The sequence below is a fragment of the Hirundo rustica genome, chromosome 8 (genome assembly GCF_015227805.2).
Source record: "Hirundo rustica isolate bHirRus1 chromosome 8, bHirRus1.pri.v3, whole genome shotgun sequence".
Classification (NCBI taxonomy): domain Eukaryota; kingdom Metazoa; phylum Chordata; class Aves; order Passeriformes; family Hirundinidae; genus Hirundo; species Hirundo rustica.
The window spans coordinates 12,970,118-12,991,517 of record NC_053457.1 but is presented as its reverse complement, the minus strand read 5'-3'; the positions used below and the strand labels follow the sequence as shown (position 1 = coordinate 12,991,517).

The following is a 21,400-nucleotide window of genomic DNA, read 5'->3' as shown; positions in this document are numbered from 1 at the left end:
TAGAATTTACAGGAATTTGGGGCTTTACAAGAAGAAAGGATAAACTCATAAAAATCAATATAATCTGATTCAAAATTTAATATACAGCTGCTGAAAACTGAAATCTAAAACTAGACACTAAAGACTGAGCAATCTATCTGACAACAATTTACCAAATGCTTCTCGACTGTTTCAAATTAACTACCATACAATATCCTAATTATCTCCTTAAGCACTCCATTTAGTCAGTGCCAATTCAAAACCTGCTAACATGAACTTCAATACTAAGAACTGTTCGATCAACTGAGACAAAATGCTGTTTCCTGTTCCACCTGATTATACTGGTATATACTGAGCCTCTTGTGAGTCTCCTCTTCAGTGTCTTAGTATCTCAAACACACTCATATTTAACTTTTCACTTAAATTAAGATCACAGCCAGTCAGGGCACTCAACATCAGATACCCCAAATATTTCCAACAGGTAGAACTTAATATGTTTCACTTCCTGAATATCAGATTTTTTTCCTTGGAAGAATTTCAGAAATCAAGCAGCTAAAGCCTGGGATACCTCAATTTAATTTCAAAAATACTGAAAATCCTACTTTTCTTCCTAAAGGATAGGCTACACCTTGTTCTGCACTAGTGTATTGAGAACTCCACTGCACAGAAACTGATGGAACACAAATCCTTCAGCCAGAAGTTGCTCAGCTTCCTTAGCAATGCTTAAACAGGCTTCACTTCTTTACTCAGCTTTCAGTCCAAAAGCTGAGCACACCACGTTCAGACTACAACAGACCACGGAAGCAGGTTTTGTAAGTTGTGTTTCTTCCATGCTTAACATGGCTAATCCCCAATATTGTCCAATGTGGACAAGTGCCTTGGGGCATTCCTAGAAAGCTGTTTGGAGTTCTGCCACTCACCTGCTGACATGCTGCCAGGGTACAAGGCAGCAGGCACAAAGCCATCGCTGTGCCTAGCAGAACGTTTTGGGGAATATGGTGCCCATTCCTGTAGCTCTGGAGACAGATGCTCCTCACTAGCTGGAGCATATTTCTGCACCTACAAGAACACGGAAATTTGATTACAGGAAGCTGGAGATTCAAAAGAGTAAAACGGCCAAACTGTAGAACAATATGCAACACCAAATTGTCAAGGATCTGTTGCAGAATGTGCCACCACAGTCCTGCTTAGACATTTGTCTTTCAATTATGTCCTTTTATCCTTTTTTCTACTGTCCTACTTTGTTACTATATTTTTATTATTTTGTAATCTTCTTAGGCCAATATTTGCAATGTAACTGATACTATTTGCATCAATGAAACACCCAGCATATAGAAACATTTCTCCTTTAAAATAATGCTTTCACAGGGTATTTTAGCTGCTATTCTTGCAAGTGTTTGCTATAGAAAATCTGGCTAAAAAGCCAGGAAGCGTTTTCCTCCAAGCCTGCATTTCCAGATACATGTGGAATAACCTCTCTTCAACAAGCAATTCAGGTTTTAGAACCACACAACTTCCATTCTGTACATAACAAGTAGACACCGGTGAGTTAATAACATATGAGAATAGCTCAGACACTGACAGTGATGCAGGAGAGCTGCAAGTGCAGGGCTCAGTACATGTTGTTCAAACATTTGAAATGTACAACACAAAATATGCAACTGATGCATATAAAAAGGGAAAAATTATTAAAAATGTACTTACAGTTTTTATGATAGCAGCATTTTAATTAAATGAAGAGTTACTGAGAGCACAAAGACTCTAATAGGCAGAGGTGCCTTCTTAGAACCAGTACTTGATCATTTTCATGTCTGCACTAGTAATTGCTGTTCAGGAACTAAAGCACACCTATATTTATCAACTTATCAAAGTACACAAAACTCACTGTGTATATACACATCTAAGTAAAATGACAACACCCAATACGGCTACAAATTAAGCTACATTGTATTTTGCTACTACAAATACTACTTCAGGAGTGAATGCATGCAGACTGGGCACTACTGTCACAACAGCAATGGACAAGGGCAATTCCACCAGAAAAAAATTTTCAGAGTGACTGATGCCCACATTTTAAGGCACAGTATCAGTTGTGCTCTCCGGCCAACAGCTTTAGAGTTACAAAACTCTGCCTGTTTTCTGGGTGGACAAGAGAAAGAGAAGAAAAATAAAAAAGAATCATATAACCTAGTTTAATTTAACCCTAGAAACATAAATTAACCAATACAGAAAGTAGCTTTTAAAAAGAAAAAAAAAAAAAAAAAAAAAAAAAAAAAAAAGACAAAACAGAAAGTAATTGTAATTCTATGATATAATTTTCTTCTTTACCTCAAACCAACACCTACTTGCCACCTGTAACACAGCTTGGGCAGCACATTGAAGCAACTGCAATATGTCCCCATATATCCTTTGGTCCTTCAACAGTGAGTGCCAAAACCACCTACTCTGTTCCAGCTAACAAATCTCCTGGGTGTAAATCCCCACCTACACGTGTCCTTGTCACAACTGGCAACCCTTTACTCACTCATTTCTCACTACACAAACGTTACTACAATTGTAACTAGGACGGTGCATGTGCTTATGACAGTGCACAACAACAAGAATGGGACTATCAGTGCTAATGGATCCACTTGATATTCTACATAAAACAAACAGCCCCTATTCAAATGTGTTCAATATCTTGACCTTGTTTTATTGTTAAAATGCTAAAACATGACATTGGAATATGCCCTCCTTCACTTCTTGCAGCGCAGTTCTTGTGACCTTTCTCTTAGCCATACTGCTCTTCAGACCCGATCTGCTGATTACAGCTACAAAATTAAACTCTTACGCTTTTCTGTGCTTTGGCTGGGACAGAGTTCATGTTCTTCAAAGCAGCTAGTATGGACTATGGGTTTTTTGACTGTGCTGCAAGCAGTGCTGGTAATTCAGATATGTTTTTGGTTTTTGCTGAGCAATGTTTACACAGAGGCCTAAAGCTCTCCATAACTATTTTTCCCTAAAAATGTTTGGGTTGGGAATGCATAAGAAAAAGAAGCAGATAAACAAAACGGAAGCAGACCAAAAAAAAAAAAAAAAAAAAAAAAAAAAAAGGCATAAAAACTGCCAGTTGTTCTCTTACACCAGTATTTTTGCAGGATATGGCTCTTACCCTGTACTACTTCCAATTCAGCTCTGCCATGCTTCTAAGAAAACTCTCTGAACAGGGTGGGACTATGCAGGTATAAAAAAGTAAGGAAAAAGAATATGAAATTCCAAGTCATTATGATGTAATTACATAAAAAAATAACACTTCTATAATCTTCGGTTTTCAGCTGGGAAAAAAAAAAAAGTCTCTATCTGCCAGCTGAGCAAATCTGAGGCAGTGGACCTGAAAAAACATTATTGATTATGTCACTTTATATAATGCACTCAACAAAATAGGTCCTTCCCGGAGCACAAAAATTTTTTCTTCCACTCTGTCAAGACATGACCCACCATCTTCTCAGCAGGGCTGTTTATTCTAACAAATTATAGGCTGATTTTGAACTTGCATCTTATTCTAATAAACAGTTCAGCTTTATAGTGTGATGGGCCTAACACCCTTTCAATTTCAGATGAGATATACAAAATTATTTTGACACATAGAAAGACTTACAAAAAACCAACACTATGGGTAGTACACCTTCTTCCATTAAATTGTACAGTGATCTGGACAACCTAACTCACTTCTGTAAAACTTCAGAGACCCTATTTTCAGTTTTTCTAAAGCTGATGCTTTGTGGTTTTATTTATGTCTTTTCAGGTTGCCAACAACATACAAGAGCCCAGATGTTCCAACAAGCAGCGTTAAAACCCCAGGTATGGCAGCTAAGCAGAATGTTATCTTTCTGTTTGGTGGCCACCACTGTCTGTTAAATACTGGATCTCCCCATATTGGTTTTATACTTTGTAGTACTGCCAAAGGCCAACTGAGCCTGAGTTCAGAGGACCTGAATTCTGAGGATGGGCTATACTTCTCCTGCTCTGGTACACACCCGGGCACACAAAACCACACTGCTAATACACTTCAAGGTTTCTAGTTTTGTACTTCAGTATACCAAGCTTCTACCTGAAGTGCAGGATTAGGAATGGGCACAGGGGTCATTTTATGCCTCAGAGCAGGAGCCGATTTTGGCCGCGGTCTTTTAATCTCTGGCTCTTCAACTCTTTGAAAGCCAATGTCATCTTCACAGGATTTTCTTGAGGATAGGTGAGTGCAGTCAATTCCCTCCTCCCGATAATAATGCCCAGCATTCCTGCTGCGCCCCTTGAGAGTAGAAGAATCCTGTTTAAGTGCCAAGGAAACTGGAGCTTGGGCAGTAGCTGGGCTGGTGGGTGGTGATCCTGTTGTTACCGTAGACTCTGATGCAGAGCTTGCCTGCTGCTTATGTTTAAATTTGATGGAGTCACTTCTCTTAGGAGGAGTTGGAGGAGTTGAAGCCACTTCAGCTTTTGATGGCTGAGGTGAATGGCCTGTCACCTGACTGGGGGAAAGGTAGTCCAGTTTGGGAGGAGTTGGTGGCCTTTTGAAAGTATCAGGGTCAAAGATAGATTTCCTTTGTTTTGGCTTTTTATACACAGAGAACTTTTCTGTTTCTGTTGCTGAGATATTAACCATGACTTTTGGCCAAGTCCCACCACTGTGCTTAGTTCCATGTCCTTTGTCAAACACTGTCTCAACCATCATACAGTCAGTTCCTGTAGGTTCATAAGGCAGCCTCCTGTTGTCCAAGTCCACAGCTCCGTAGCCTTGGTCCCCATATGTCTCTGGGCTGAAGGAGCTGAGACTGTGTTCTGAATTACTATGGCAACTGTGCACTGTGTTCCTACGAGAGTCTACTCGCAACGTGTTACTAGGGAAAGGTTTGTGATCGCAAAATGAAGTGCTGCCCTGGTCACTCTGGTCCTTCTTGCCATCCATGATGTCTGGATTGAAAATGTCGGTCTGGGTTGAGCTGTTGAGTTTCAGATTTCTTTTATTTTGTGCTTGTATCTCTGACGCATGAACTCTACAGTTCGGTATTTTTTCTGAATCCTTCAAGTTTTCGAATATATTTTGACCACTCCAAGATGAACTCTGAGGAAAAATCTAAAACAAAAACCATATGTGATCATCTTATTATTGTGGCTGATTCCTATTTAGTATGAGTCAGATCCTAGCCTCCTTGATTTATCCATACCTGAATATACACTTAATAATATCCAGCAATTCAAAGCACAGAACAGATGCAAAGCACAGATGAAATGAAGCTAGAAAAATTTTTGTAACATTTTCAGAACAATTACAAAAGGGCAACTCCACACGGTGGCAAAAGTACTCAACTCAAAGTGAAGGGACCTGCATTCTACTTCTGCCTCTGATAAGTGATGCCAGTAAGTTAACTTTCATTGCCCATTTCCCCTCCAACACTTCATCTTCTGACTTTCTTAAAACCTCGAGATCCCTAGATCTGAAATTATGACTCAAAATCCATGTGACAGGCCCAGAATAACGGGATTCTAAACTCAAAAAGCAAAACAGAATAATAATTTTATAGAAATAAGCCTGAAAATCAAAGTCTTGTACTTAATCTTCATGATAGCAAGAATTCAGTTTTCCGTACAACTCCCCCCTGACTAAAAGCTGACTTTCTTTAGTCAGCAGGCAGTTTACCTTTCACATACAAAAGTGCTGCAGCTTTGAAGCAAAACTCAAGAAGCAGCAAACAATTGTGGCAGCACTCATTTCATGTGACCAGCAAACAAAGTGGAACAAAGACAGAAAGTCAGTCTCATTTCCTACTAGATGGACAAGAGCCTTACTTTGGAAATAACTGTTGAGAAAGCGTACCACCGGAGAAATGCATCCAGATGGTCGTCTTTTTCCCATTTTGATATACTCATTTTTTTCCATATACTCTTCCTCAAACAACTAGAATAATATTACATAAGTTCAAGAGAATTCTGCAAATTTAGCTTCTGCTACTCACCTTCATGAGTGACAGAGTAAGGGAGTCCCTACAGTTTCGTAGCAGAGCTTCACATTCAGTAAGTGACTTATTATCGAGTGCAATGCCATTGATCTGCAGACAGAAGAAACCACAACAGACATCTGTAAATCCAAGGTAATAGGTAGACAGGGAAAACACTAGGCTACACATGTGTATATGATTCAAGTCCGGTTGATGCTGGTGCATTTTCAAGAGTGGAGATCCTAAGTCCAATCTGCCCCTCCTGCAGGGACACAGGGTAACACCACTATCTCACTACAGCCTCTGTGCAGTCGTACCAAGAGCAACCACCCCCCTTTCACAGTGCACAAACCACACCTGTCCTGTAAGGCTGCAAATGCACCCAGGGACAGACTCCCTCCCCAGAACAGATGACAACATTTACAAGACAAAGAACCTCTCATCCAATGAAGGGATGCCTTTTTGGAGCTGACCCTTCCTAGCCAATATATCAACACACATATATATAAGCCAAGTGTGAAAAATAAGCTAATGTTTCTGACAAAAATTCTCATATGAACCTGGGAAATAAACCACGCATTATATTCATCACTCAGCATACAAAAACATTAATTTGGAACAAATAGTGCATTTTCAGAAAAGGACTTAATATTGCAAAAGTAAAAAATTAATTGGAATGTTTGGCATCTTAAAGAGTAGCATCAATGATAACACTTCAAAAGAAATAAAAAATTGAAAAAGACAAATGTGTTTTTACAACTTACAGCAATTATTCTATCTCCCACAGTAAGGGAACCTTCTTTGGCAGCTGGGCTTCCAGGCACAACAGCAGCAACAAATACTCCATTTTCTAGACTGACCCCACTATCTGAAATACACAAAAAATAATTTGATTCTGCAATTCAAATATATTGTTCAAATGGCATGTCTGACCTGCCTGCTGAAGAAAGAAATATGACTCCCAATCCAACAATTTCAGTTTCTGAAAACCCTTTCAAAGAAATAACAAGACAGGGAAAACAAGGATTTTGAATATCCCAAAAATTAATATAATCACACAAAGATGGGGTAACTGGGTTTAACAGACTTGTTTACAGTCTCATGAACATTCCAAACAGGCAGCTAACTAGAGACAAGTATTAAAAAAAAAAAAAAATCAACTTAGAGCCAGCCAGGGACAAAAAAAAAAAAAAAAAAAAAAAAAAAAAAAAAAAAAAAAAAAAAAAAAAAGGTACAAGATGAAGTTATTATCAATAACAGCATTCTTGATTTGCTTAAAAAAATTAATGAAAACTCATCTCTAGGAGGCCATTAACATGTAAATGTGATTTAACCAAAGGCTCAGAAAACATGTACCTTTATGTCAAGCCTTATTTGGCTGAACAAATATGTGCCATTTACTTCCATCCTTCATAGTCATTACCTTTATGTCCAGAAATATTGATGTGAAGAGGTGTTATCACTCGCCCACCTAAAGACTTCCTTCTTCGAACCACCATATTAATAACACCTCCTCCATTCAGAACAGCTTTTATAACTTGCTTCTTATCCTTATTGGTAAGATCCACATCATTTATCTTCAGAAGCCAATCATTCACTCTGGTAGATACACAGAATTAGGCAGGTCAGCTATAAGCACACTTTGCTGGACACAGCACATGAAAAATGTTCCATGAAAAGGCATACAACAGAGCTGATCTCAATAAACACATCCTTCATTATCTGGAGTTATCCATTCCTGAAAAAGCATTAAATGGGAACTAAATGAAAACCAGGACTGCTAGCCTGCACTTCACTAGGAAAGTTATATCCTCAAATCACTAATGCCTACTTTTTGTTTAAAAGCAATGCTTTGTAATGAGAAGAGTTACTAAAAAGCTTCTATCAATACCAAAAATAGCAGATGATTCCAAATGATCCCCTGGCTCTACTCTCCCTTTCTCTTGCCCTCCCTCAGTAACTTACCCTCATGTCTTTCCCAAAATTTAAATAAATAGATCTAGGTTTGAGGAGGTAATAATGGAGTAAACAGGGCACAGTGCAACAAAAGAACACTTCAAATTCTTTTGAGTTTTAAGTGCTGAGTCAAACAGTGTTTAATTCCTGTAATACTTTCAGGCATCGGTCTTCTCAGTGTGATTTCCCAACCAACATTAATAACATACACACAGCAAATGCTAAAGAAAAGGAACCTCAAAAAATGAAAATAACCAAGACAATTTCCAACATGCTCATATTTCGTTTATTGTGATCAAAAACCCAACAGGTATCTTCCAAAGTCAAACCCTACCTTAACCGACCATCGGCAATACTGCCTTTGTCTACTTTGGTCACGAAGATCCCACAGTCTCCAGGGAGGTACGGCTCGTTCACACCTTCTGCCACATCAAAACCAAGTGCTTTCAAGTCCATATCATCCTAATAAATATTAGCAACAATTAATTCCACCGCACTGGCAAACAGCGTCTGTTACCAAGAAGCATTACTGCATGTTTGCGCTATGTACTTATATTTACAGGCTTCCTGCATCAGGCAAGTTCTTTTTTTTTGTATATAAATATATAAACCTCATTTCCATTAGTCTTTGGTATTAGAATGATCCCTCTCTCTCAGATTAAGGCTTAAATAATACAAATGGCGAACTTCACCAAAGAGGAACAGAAAAGCAGGTGAGCATGTGAAAAAGCCCATTCAGACCCATATAACCTGTTTTAAGGTACAGTGCTGTGTAATGACAAAACAAGGACGTGTTTCCCAAGAATGGGGGAAAAAACAATTGCCAAGGTAAGGAAAGGGCATGATGTCTCAGTGGTGAACTCAGACAGACCTCTGCTGTGGTATGACTGGAGACCAGAAGTAAACAGGAAAGACACCTCTAACAGTATGGGGCACCATTTTTAAATACAGATTTAGAGGTGATATTCTACCAAGCCTGACCAAAACTGTATCATTCTTGATGTGAAAAGTGACAAAAAACTTTAAGAGATCATTCATTGAATAAACCAGGAAAATTTTAATGTAGTGCTTGCTTTGGTATATGATAAGGTCACTGTAAAGAAAAGAAATTATCCAAAAAATACTAAATTGGTGTCAGCTGACGACAAACTCATTTGTTATCGCTATTTTCACTGTTAAATAATACACTTCTAAAAATTAGAGAACTCTACTTGAAGCTGTCTACTGGATCAACCATCTCAGCATACTGAAGGGTGATGAACTTTAAAATCTAACATGAAAAAAAAAAAGTAGAGCCTAAAGTGAATGTGTAAGTACGGTTCAAGCTATCCCCTCAAAATCAGAAGAGCATAACGTCTTCAGGGAGTACAAAAGATGGCTGCTAAAAGCTGAAGATAAAGCGTGCAAAAAGATCAGGATTTTCCAGAAAATAAATTGAGCTAAAGCTGACAAAACTATATTAAAATCCTTATGATTCTTTCAAATGTCCCATGCAAGACAAAAAATTCACAGGGAAGAGCATGAGGTTGCCATAAAATAAGGATCAAGTAGAGATCACAGTATCATGACACAACATCAGAGTTTAAAAGTCACTATTATTTCTCTTAGTTTTGAGCTGAGTGATTATGTATAACACAAGTTAATCAGGTCAAGTTCAAGCAAAAAGGACTGAAAGGTATTTAACTCTATAACCTTGACCCTGGAATTCAAATGCTAGTAGGTCAGCAAAGATTTTTCCTTATATTTGATCAAGGTTGGCACAATATTATTACTATCGTTTGACAGCAGCAAGTGTAATCCCTATGTTTAGAAAAGGGAAACACGTTCAAATGACAAAGTGCACATATTTGATCTCAGTTTGATGCAAACATGTAAAGCAATCTCTGAAGTAAAGAATAACTATATAACTGCACATGAATGGAAAATTCATCAGGCTGCAATGCTGTTTATCACAGGCACATCATATGCTAGACTTGCTAATTAACTTAACAGACAATGGAAAAGCAAAATTATTAGTTATCAGTTAAAAGAGAGGAGATGGCAAGGAACAAAACTGATGGAGCTGATCAGAAGTGCTGAAAAAGCTTAGTGAAAGGAGAATTATTATTCTAGAAAGAATTTACAGGTGGTGATCCTGATGGATCAACACTGGTACTCAGTTCATCTTATCTCTTCAATATGTATTTCAAAATATAGTAATACTAAATATTTTTATATCAAAAAAGAAACTTATTTGTGATTTTGTAGGGATGTACTGTCAGAACACGGACAGATTGGAAGAGCATAAAAAAAGATAAGCCCTGAATATTGCAGTAAAATAAAAGGGATTTGATTTGACAGCATATAATCACTAAAGCCTGTCATTCAGGAATGACAAAGAAATTTTGGTATTTACAGAAGCTGTTATACATTAATTACAATCTGGAAGACTACCTGTGTGTTTTTTGTGTTCAAAAAAGTTACCATTAACAATGGGATGTACCAAACAAATATTTCACAAAGAAGAGCATTCAAGAATTACATACATTGCAGCATATTAAAAATTTTAGACTACAATGAAAAAAGTGAAATTACATGGCGAAAAATACTAGTAGAATAATGAGAGGAAGCAGAGGTTATCTGGATTGCTGAACTTAAGAACTTTACTTAATATGCCTAAACAGGAAAGGGATTTAATTTCCTCTACAGACAAGAGATTAGCATCTCCTTTCATCCCAGATTTTCAAACTGAACAGTAATGTTGCCCTAAAATACATGTTCACCACGAATAAGTACTTTTAATACTTTAAAATTTCTAACCAGCAGATCTCAGCAAAAGTAGGAGAAATAGCTTAGTATAAAATATGAACTGTTTTATGCATAGATTTTAAGTGTTGTTGCTAGTAAAAGATTGGCCTCTTATATCAGTGTTTCGTTCATGTCCTAAGTTCTGGCTGCCTTAGCACTGCCGCCACTGCCGTGAATCACAGACTGAAAGACCACTATACTACATGGACCTGGGTACTCTGGAGCATCAGATGTAGGAACTATTTTTATTTATAATGCATATGAAGAAAATTACAAAGCTTGTATATAACAGCTTGGTTTTATCAACTATTTTCATGTAGCTCTAACTGCACTTGGTGCCTCCATGTGCACCTACATGGTTCCTTGCCAAACAATAGAGAACTAAAAAGACCAAAATCATATTTTAATTTTACCTAGTATTTAAAGACTATAATTGGCTTCAGAGCTACCCAATACACACGAAAATGCAGCGTATGATTTTACTTACTCTGTCTTTTTCAAATTCTACCACTTCTGTTTCCCACTCCAGAGAATCTGTGTCTATGGCTGAGTCGTGGGAACTATGGGCCATCAATTGACGAAATCTGGCCTCCTTTTCCAATTGATTTTCCATCTTTTCCCTAGGCAAAGAAAATTATTACTTGCGGACACAGACAACATCCTTTTAAATAAACTGAAAAATAATGTTATGATTGTGATAGATATTATATTTGGTTTTCTAAATCAAAAATCCAAGCTGTGTCAAAAACTGCCTTCAGCTTCTGTCTTTCCAGTATTCTTGGTCTGCTATCAAATTGACTTTCTGTTTCTGTATATTGTCTTAGCATAGTCTTACATTTTCTTGCAATATTTTTATATGACTAAGTGCGCAACTAGGTTTCTCACATCTTCCAAATACATTTAATTTACCCTCGGATGAGCTCTATCAGTATGTAGGGCATGATAAATACCGATGGCAAAACCTCTCCCATAAACAAGTGAGTAAACAGTTGGGAGGAACTGAGCTGTAGTTAATGACTTGAGAGAAAATATCCCAATATTGCTTAAGTCTATCTCCACAGCACAAAGCTTACACTATGAGCCTCATTAATGAGATAAAACTGATACTCTCCAGCATAATAATTTCCATGATAACTAAATATATAGGCAATGCTTCCACACACAATAACATGAATGCCTGCTGCCTACAGCTTAACAACATACAGTTCACTTAAGAACACAGCTAATAAAGTTTTCATCACAAACTTTTGTGCAGTTTGGTCAATTCTCTAACATACTTCAGTTCCTTCAGTTCACGAATGGCATCATTTTTCTGCTTTCTCATGTCATCCAGATTGCGAAGAGCTTCAGCCAAGTCACTCACTGCTCGGTCTCTCTCCCGCCTTAAGTTGTCACACAAAGTTCTTCAAAAGAAAAAGGTTTCAATCTAGTTAATTAAAAGCCTATGAAAGTAAACTGGTTTTACCACATTGTATAGTTAATGTAAAATTTCAATGAGAAGTTTCAAAAGGTTTCTATCTGCAAAATAAAAAAGGATAAAGAAGAAAATTGACATATGCTAGGTCTTAATTCTTCATCCCTTCATCCCTTTCAGAACCTTATTGTACTTATCTTCTTTAAACTAGCAGAAAAACCCCTTACTTAAGTATTTTCATAGTTCTTTGGATATATTTAGTAGCAAATATGTTGGATACTTTTTGTGCATGTCCCCACAGGCAAAGAATTATGTGCAGGATGAGAGCTACAGCAGGATTATTAGTATAGCATGCCTAAAAGATTGCACGATTGGCTGTTCCTACACAGCAGTGCTGCTAGACTCAAGGCTATTTACTAGAGACATTTTGCTTATGAAAGCACAGAAAATGACAAAGATCTTGTAAGGTGCCCTCAACACTTTTTAAAAACATCACCACGTGACAGCTAATGCAAAGGAAGTGCTGGCAATATCCAGCCACCCTAGAGCTGCATCAACTGTACACCAGGTGTTACAGAGATCACTCAGGTATCATCTAGCAGTTGTTTACCGTATGCTTTCCCTTTCTGCAACAATCTTATCCCGCTCTTGAAAGGCCCAATCCCTCCTACACTTGGCTACTTCTGCTTCCTGGACAGCTTCCTTTAGTTCTTGTGACATTGCCTCATATTGCTTCCGAAGCATTTCAATTTCTTTGTTTGCTCTTTCTATGTCTAGGGTAGCAGAATCTTGTATCTAGGAATTAAGAAACACAGGTAAGTATTTTAGGCACAATTTTTAGGTACACATGCACAAACAGCTTTTACTATCTGTATGTTGCCTGATGTATTAAATTCTTATGATTCCATGAAAAATGTTCATTTATTTTAGCAGCAGTTTTGGGGGGAGGGTGCAGGGGTGGGAAGAGAGATGAAACCTGCTGTAATGCATTTCATCCAGTAGCACACAAATTTGTACAACTACATGAATAAGAATCCTCACTTCAAAATAACATCAGTGAATGTTTCATATTTCAGAGATGATATTCTGGGCTTCAATCTTGTTCTGGTTAGCAGACAGAAAAAAAACTTCAAGTATACTTAGAAGGCAGATACACTACTATATACAACTGCCTATAGTATATATAGACAACACATATTTCCTGCATTAACACATTTTCCGGCATTAATTTCCTGTTATTTACCCTGAGAAAAAAATCCCAAGACTTGGGATTCATACAAGTCCCTTAGTTCCAAAGCAATGAAATTGAAGAACAATGAGACTGAAAGAAAGTTTTTATTTAATGCTTCTTGTTTTAGATAAGAATTACTTTATTCTAAAGTTAACTTCTCCCTCCAAAATTCCCTATTTTGAACAAGAGAGGTGGTGACAACAGTAAGACAAATACACAAAGAAAACTCCAAGCTTGCAGCAAAACAACACGAGCCAACTACAACAGCACAGTCCACCAGAAGCTGGGGGCTTGCAAACAACTGCGTGTGGGTAATTTTAAGAATATAAATGAAACTAATGAATCTAGACTTATTGACTTGCAATTTGGTTAAAATGTAAAATTTTTCTATTTATATTAACAAACAGAATCTTAATACGAAGCACAACTGCCTTTCTTCCAAACAAGAATTTCTGTCAGTATGTCTTGATGAACATACATGCACGTGTTTGTATTTTAGAATGACTTGAGGAAAACAGGAAAGACTCCCAGCATGCCCAGACCTTTAATCTCTTGTAGGTCACTGACCTAACCAAGGTAAGAAAGAAAAAGGCATCAGTAAGGACTTGCAATACCTGACGGGCTTGATAATATTCCCTTAGCAGATGGTCTCTCTGGATGATAGCCTCTGTTCTCTCTTTCCTGGCAACATCTCTTTCTTCCTTCACTGTCTCTATATCCTTGCAAGCTTGATCAAGTTCCTTCTGGGCCTCAGCTTTGTCCTGCACTTCATGACAGTATTTTTCCAGTAACTCATTCCTCTCACAAATCGCTCGATCTCTTTCCACTAGAGCAGAGTTTAGTTCCTAAAACAAGATCCATTGTTTGCAGTAAGTTAAGTTCAGAAGGAAATAGTTCATCTTACCAACTGACTACATGTCATGACATCTTAAAAGCCTAGAGAGTTTACCACTAATGTTCTGAAAAATGGGGGAAGATCACATTACATACAAGTAAGTACTAGCAAAGAATATTAAATGTGGTATTAAAAATATCACACCATAACATGAGCACAGTGCTTTGTCAAAAGTAAGCAAGATTCTGGGAGCACTGATAGCTTTGAGGAACTTAAATGAGAAAAGGTTATTAACCAGACAGACTCGGTGTTTTAAAGAAAAAAAGAGTCATTAAATATGACAAAGGGTAAGAATATATTACAAATATTTTTTAACAACTGCTTCAGTTTTACAGGGCTGAAATAATTTAGACCAGCTACACAGGCATCTTACAGCATCTCCGTAAGTTTTAAAAGAACATTAAAGTTATGTGCCATTAAGATACCAATGTGCTAGAGAATTTTGAAGATAAAACTACAATATTCCATAAAACAGAATGACAGTACATCTTAAGTGTGGAATTCAACTGCACTGTAATAAAAAAGATAAGGCAAATGTAGAGTGTTCTATAATAAAATCTGCCCTTCTAAAATCATTTAAATTAGACTTCCCATTAGAAGAATGGGTCATTGAAAAAAATCCAATTTCATGCCACTACATTTTCAGATGGCTCAGGTCTCTAGAAGCATTCAGTCAGTGGCTACAAATTAGTCCTACACATAGGCACTCCTAGCTGCAAACTACTGATGTTTTGATTGCCAAAAGCTCACCAGACACAGATGACATCTCAAAAGCAAAAGAAAGAAAGGGATGAAGTGCTTAAGGATAGAAAGACACCATGTCATAAACTGATTTTCATTCATTTACCTCTACAGTTTGCAAAGAATAAAACTGAGTATTTAAAGCACAGGTAACAATTGCATTTTGCTGTACTAACAGAACTGGTTTTGAGATGTACATCTAATTAAGGCTAGTCAGAGTATTAACAACGGACATTAAGATTGCCATTTTTGCTGTAGAGTAGCAGATGAGCACTGAATTAATGATTCACTCTTTAAGTGAATTACCATAACACCCAAGTGCTTTCAACATCAGTAAGACCTTCCTTGCTTAGTAACTCTGAAGAGAGAAAAATCCCTGAACAGTCAGCTGGTGCAGACAAGTTTTAGTACTGGAAACAGCATTTTTCACAGTTTAACTACAGTTTGTATAAAATGTGCATTCAAATATGCGTACAAAACTTACACAAAAATATTAAGTCTTTCCCCACAAGCAGCTGAGATGAAAGTCACCAAGGCAGAGGGAAAGTTCTCAGCAAGACCTTCACTAAACAAGAATTTACAGTCCTTCAAAGTGATTGGAAAAAAATACACACTAGCACAGCTTAACGCAGCATGCTCAGTATAAACCATCTGAACAGGAGCAGCCGCTGCCTCCAGTGGTCAGTGGTAAAACTTCACCTCTGTCTTTTTCCTATGACCTTTGCACAAAATTATAACTACACTGCACAGGGGAATGCACCACTTGGCACTGACTAGAACAGCTTCTGTTTGAAAACAGTAGAGCAGTTGGAGTAGAATGATTCTGAATTTGTGAATTATTTTTATGTTTTAAGGAAATTCTCACATCTGAATATAACATAACGACAAAATATAACAGATCTGTTAAACTGAGGGGAAAACCAACTATCATTGAGGAGAAACATAACATTCTAAGTATTTGCCAGAGCAAAAGATTATACCAAACAAAAAGGCACCATTGGAGAAAGGAGAGGAGGAAATCTCTAACATGCAATCCCTGGCTTTGAGTGGGTGAGTTCATGAGAACTTCATCCAAAATTGTCCATTAGTGCAAAAATAATGAGATTTCTTCTATCATTCATAAGTACCAGAAAATTAATACATTTTATACGTCTATTGAACCAATAAGTTTGGGCATGTGTGACTAATAAAAGCTTACATGTCTAACTTGGAAATTACCTGACCTCATCAATAGCTGCTCAGATATAATGCTTTAAAAAGAATCAACCTCTACTCCATTTCAGTTGCTTTACAATTTCTCTAGGACACCAAAGGTACACTAATAAACACAAGCTTTAGGGAAGAAACTACATTTAAAATTACCAGAATGGGTTCAGTGCTGTTTTTAACAATCAATGAGTGCTACATAATAGGGCACTTAAAGGTGCCATATATCACAAGAAAACCACTAAGTTGCCTTCTCAGAGAGCACCAGAACAACTATGCACTGAGAGAATAATTCCACTTACAGGGGACATATTTCAGGATACTATTTCAAGTGAATTGATATATTGATCAATACATTTTTTTAATGTTTCAAACGTTTTCCTTAACGGATCTACAAAATCCCCTATGCACTGAACACAGCTGCAGCAAGCCAGTACTATACATCTTGACAAGGAGAAGAGTCACAGCTACAGGGAAGAAAAAACAGGAACAAAAAACCAACTCCAGTATGGCTGCTTTACACCTTTTAAAACATAACAGCAGCAGCTATTTCTGCTTTCTGAAGGACCAGCTCTGGGGGTGAAGAAAAGCATGTGCCTCTGCCTTGGCAGTGCCCCACTCCCCAGTCCTAGGCTCTTGCTGATTCTTGTTCAAACACCTCTTTAAGTCAATACCCATGTATTGAAAAATTTAATTCCCTGCCCCTTAAGGCGCTTCGGCAAATTACTCAGTGCCAGAATGACAGATATAATGAATTGGAACAGAATGACTAATTGTGGCTATTTCCATGAGTATTCCTAACCTACCCTGATCCCATTGAAATCAATAGAAAGTAGAAGTATGAAACATATTCAAACCTCACTCACTGTAGAGCTGAATTACTAAGCTAACAACTATGCAGGGCTGGAAAATATGACTTCTTAAAACCACAATTTAGTCACACATAGAAGCTCTGATGCCACATATCACAGTCCACTTATGTTTCTCAAAAAATGGTGGTTTTATTTAAAAGAAAGCTCCACCCAATTTTTTTTGTAAAAATATTTTGTTCCAATGTAATGCTGTGAAAAGAGTAAAACAAGATTTATAGGCAATGGAATACATTTGCTTGTATCTATTTCATGCTGAATTAAGTATTTATAAACCAAATAGTCGAGTGAATGCATGTCAGAGGAAATGAAACTGAGCAGCAAACTCTGTTCTGCAAATCATAACAGCTTCATTCTGACATGGCTGTGATATAAGCATTTCAAGAACATATTGCTGAAAAATACAAAGTTCTGGTTTCACACATTTTAGGCATGATTTCTAAAGAAAAAATCTTCAAAATATCCTCTTTAACTTATAGGCAGTAGAAGGGCAAATGAATAAGAACATGCATATCAGCACAGGCTTTGCATAATTATTTGAGATGACTTGATAATGTACCATCTTAAGCCACAGCAGATAGTATAGTATCCAGTGGTTCCTGTAAAGGTTAGAAGTTTAAAATAATGAATATTTAGAGCTATATTATTATAGAGAGAATTACTTAAGAAGATATAAAAGATTAACACAGCAAAGGAAAGGGCTTATAATATGCAGGACTGAATTAAGTCAAGTGCATAGCAAATTTCAACTGGCAGGTACTCTGTTCAAACATGGAAATCAACCATAAAAAGGACTGGTATAGGAAAACATCAGAACACAATTTCCTCTTTGCAGTGGATTCCTATTTTCCTTTAATCAGTCATACATTCCTGATTCCAGCATCAACAACATATACTCATTTCCCTTCCCCACTAAAACAATAGCTTAGTACCTGTCTTAAAGCTTCCATCTCTTCACTGGCCACTCGCTTCTCAGAAGAAGTGTTCTTCAGCTTGGACTCTGCAAGCTCCAGCTCTGTTTGAAGCTTATCTACCTCTTTGATGACTTGATCTCTCTCACTCATTATGAGGCGGTACTCATTGAAAACCGAATCCCTTTCTTCCTTGTATTTTTCTGCATCCTTGGTTGCTTTCAGCTGCATTGTTTTGAACCTTGTCACCTCTGACTGTAATCGCTCCATCTCTCTCTGCAACTCTTTATTTTGTGCTGTGGCATTGCTTAGTTCCTGCTGTACTGATTCAAACCTAAAAACAAGCGGAAACACTACTAAGACACCTGTTACTCATTTTCATACTTTAAGGATTTGGGTGGGTATCCAAATGTATCCATTCATGAAACATAACCACAGAGTGCTTGTTAGAAAATGTATTCTCTGTGCTGCAAAATAACCACTGCTCTAGGAATGTCAGTGAACCTAAAGGAATTTTACAGCACCTATTTAAGTACTGAACCGTAACAATTATAAGGAACCATTTACAAACGTGGAGAAAACCATTTTTTGGCTTTGGTCTGTTGGGCATCACCCCTAACTGTAAATGAAAACATTCTTAACTCACCCATGAATGCTCTTTGCAGTCCCTGTGTGCACTGATGTCCTTCCTACCCCATATGGTTAACTGTGTAGGCTTGGTATCAAGGAGCAGAGAGGGAATGCCTGTGCCCCTCCATTCTAACATGTGAGATGCTGTGAGTGTCTGTGCCCTTCTGTTTTAGCACATGAGCTGCGCATAGCAGCACCTTCTCAGTGAAGCAAGACTGCCACACCTGCAGCTGGAGATCTCAGCTGCCAGCCCAAAACCCTGTCTCACATTCCCCACAGCCTGCAGTTCTAATACCACAAAAAGTACTTAACTTAGTGCTCAACTTAGGCTTGAGATGATCTTCATTTAAAAAACACCTTTAGAAATTATATTCGCTTATTGATTTGCTTTTAGTATTTAAATAAGGAGATATATATACAGGTTCGCTATGAGACAAAGAGTTTGTTTCAAACAAAGTCTGAGGTTTAACAAAATTCTGGTTATATTTGACTCCTGGATCTACAACTAAAAATAAACATAGGGATACTCTGCTTTTCAACCTTTCTCACACAAAGTAAACAGTGGTTAAAGTTCCACATACATTTCCATAACCATAAATTGGAAAAACCATTTTCTTAAGAAAATGCACAATTTTTCCAAATTAGCATCCCACCACACATTCTAGAATCTTCTAGAAAATTTTATACAAATACACATGCTCATTCATCACAGCAAAATTACGTACACTAGAGGAAAACTTCAAGAAAAAAGATTAGAAAGGTATTTGTGCTTCTAGAACAATGGAAATTAGATGCTACATTAAAATTGATAAGTCAAAGGTACCGAAATTCGGTTATACCTCCTAAGAGAGGATGAATATTGCTGCTGGAAATGAATTGCCGTGTCCCTTTGCTTCATCAGCATGTCAATCTGCTTCTGCAGGCGCCTGTTCTCCTCCTCAGCCTGCTCCAGGCGGCTCAGGTCTGTGTTGTGACTCGCGATCTTCTCGTTGTACCGTTTCCTCAGGGCATCGTAGTCCTTCTTCACACCCTCCAGCTTGTCCATCGCTGTATCGTAAAGTTTATTTAGTATCTCTGATGATCCATTTTGCTTCATAACCTTAAAAAAATGCCAGAAACTCTATCAATAACTTTTACTGGTAATCAGTTCAAGAAATTTCATTTAAAACACACAGATAAGAAACAAACTTAGAACAAAAATATATTAACCAATTTTAGTAATCATTCTTTTTAATGACTAAGGAAAGACTGAACCTGTTTTAAGTGCCACTGTTACTCTAAGCATGATTTCACCTGTTTTCTGTTGAGTTAGAAGTTTGCTTTATCACAAGGGCACTAGGGTATGAAAATCCCTCTCTAATGGCAATCGTTATGAACACCTATTAAACCCATGTTGTTTTTGAAGTACTTGTAGTTTTAACAAGAGGTAATCACCACTTGATGACCAAGATGATAGTGGTAATTTAGGAGATGCCCACGAGGTGGCATTCACGATAGGTTGCTTGCATCCTCTGAATGAATTAAATAAAAGCTTAATGAGACTATAACCTACCCAAAATATGTTATACACTCAGGCATATTTTAATATTCATACAATATTTCATCTGAGAATTTCCCACTGAGGTTTGTGTTTCAAAAAGCATACATAAAAGATGAACAAGAAGAGAAAAATCCATTTAAACATGAATAAAGCCTGACCTGAATCTTAGTTTTAAATTAATTTACGTCAACGTAGAAATCTTGCTATAAATTGCAACACTAATGATACATGTCCAGCAACAACATAAGAAAGTCCTAACGAGTGTCAGCAAATCTAGTCCTTGTTCATTCTCAAAAGGTTAAAAAAAAAAGCTTGAAATAAAGCCTGAAGCTTTTTTTTTTTTTTTTTTTTTTTTTTTTTTTTTTTTTTTAATTCTATGCTCCTTTTTTCTGGTTTTATCTTTTAAATTGAAATCTGGCCCTGATGCAGCAGTGGGAAGAAACAGGAATGCCCTATATAAAGAGGTGCCAGGAATTATATAATACTAACACTAGCCTACAGAGGTATGTCCCTAACTATCTCAAAATAAAAAGTATTAAAAACTAGAAGGAAAACAGGAGAAAACATAAGCTCCACAAAAATGTAAAACCCAACATGCAGCAGCTATCCTGCACAAATTGGCAGGATATCTGCCTCATCTTCTGTGTCTTACATTCGAGTAAGGACCAGTTTCTGAATGTGGAGGAACCTGGATGCCTGCAGACCAGAAGGGAAGGGGAGAGCAAGAGGTTTCCCACTCTCCATTGCCCAGAGGTAAAGGCTAGCACAACAACTGTCATTGTCAATAAACCACTTGGCTACACAGGCAAGCTAACACAACACAGACCAAAAGCTCTGTAGCCTGACACTGGTCTCCTTTAACTAATCAGGATGTAAAGTAGCAGCTCTGGAACAACACTGCACTCAGGCTATTTCCATGCACATCCCAATCCTCTGTGGGTTCAGCAGCACAACCCACACAGAGCTGGACACATGATTAGCTAGCGTGCTTCAGTGAACCATTTCAAATTAAGCGAAACACATGGTAAATGGTAGGCATACATAAAATGTAAATTTATAGATTTAAACCCACTGAAGAAAGCCATTTTCCTGAAGAATACTTCCCAAATGAGTTTAAGAACCGGTTTGAGAAAAAATTATTTAGGAATTCAAACAGAAACAAACCACTGCTCACTGTCTAAAGCGTATACAGAATGTATTTATGTTGAACACACAGTAAATAAGAAAAGAAAGACTAATACACAAGAAATTGGATGGAAATTCAGCATA

At 37.3% G+C, this 21,400-nt stretch overlaps 1 protein-coding gene across 6 annotated transcripts in view; it reads right to left on the bottom strand.

Annotated features, from left to right (window-relative positions):
• The window catches only part of DLG5 (discs large MAGUK scaffold protein 5), a 97,827-nt gene that overhangs the window by 20,527 nt on the left and 55,900 nt on the right, over positions 1-21,400 (bottom strand). For all 6 annotated transcript variants that reach the window (XM_040071090.1, XM_040071096.1, XM_040071092.1 and 3 more), the window contains exons 6-17: positions 19,431-19,690; positions 17,983-18,295; positions 13,954-14,184; positions 12,719-12,903; positions 11,972-12,097; positions 11,182-11,314; positions 8,242-8,369; positions 7,375-7,550; positions 6,716-6,819; positions 5,970-6,062; positions 4,070-5,089; positions 900-1,038 (exon numbers count right to left, since the gene is read on the bottom strand). In XM_040071090.1, coding sequence (XP_039927024.1) covers positions 900-1,038; positions 4,070-5,089; positions 5,970-6,062; positions 6,716-6,819; positions 7,375-7,550; positions 8,242-8,369; positions 11,182-11,314; positions 11,972-12,097; positions 12,719-12,903; positions 13,954-14,184; positions 17,983-18,295; positions 19,431-19,690 — 2,908 coding nt within the window. The remainder of the gene's footprint in view (positions 1-899; positions 1,039-4,069; positions 5,090-5,969; positions 6,063-6,715; positions 6,820-7,374; positions 7,551-8,241; positions 8,370-11,181; positions 11,315-11,971; positions 12,098-12,718; positions 12,904-13,953; positions 14,185-17,982; positions 18,296-19,430; positions 19,691-21,400) is intronic.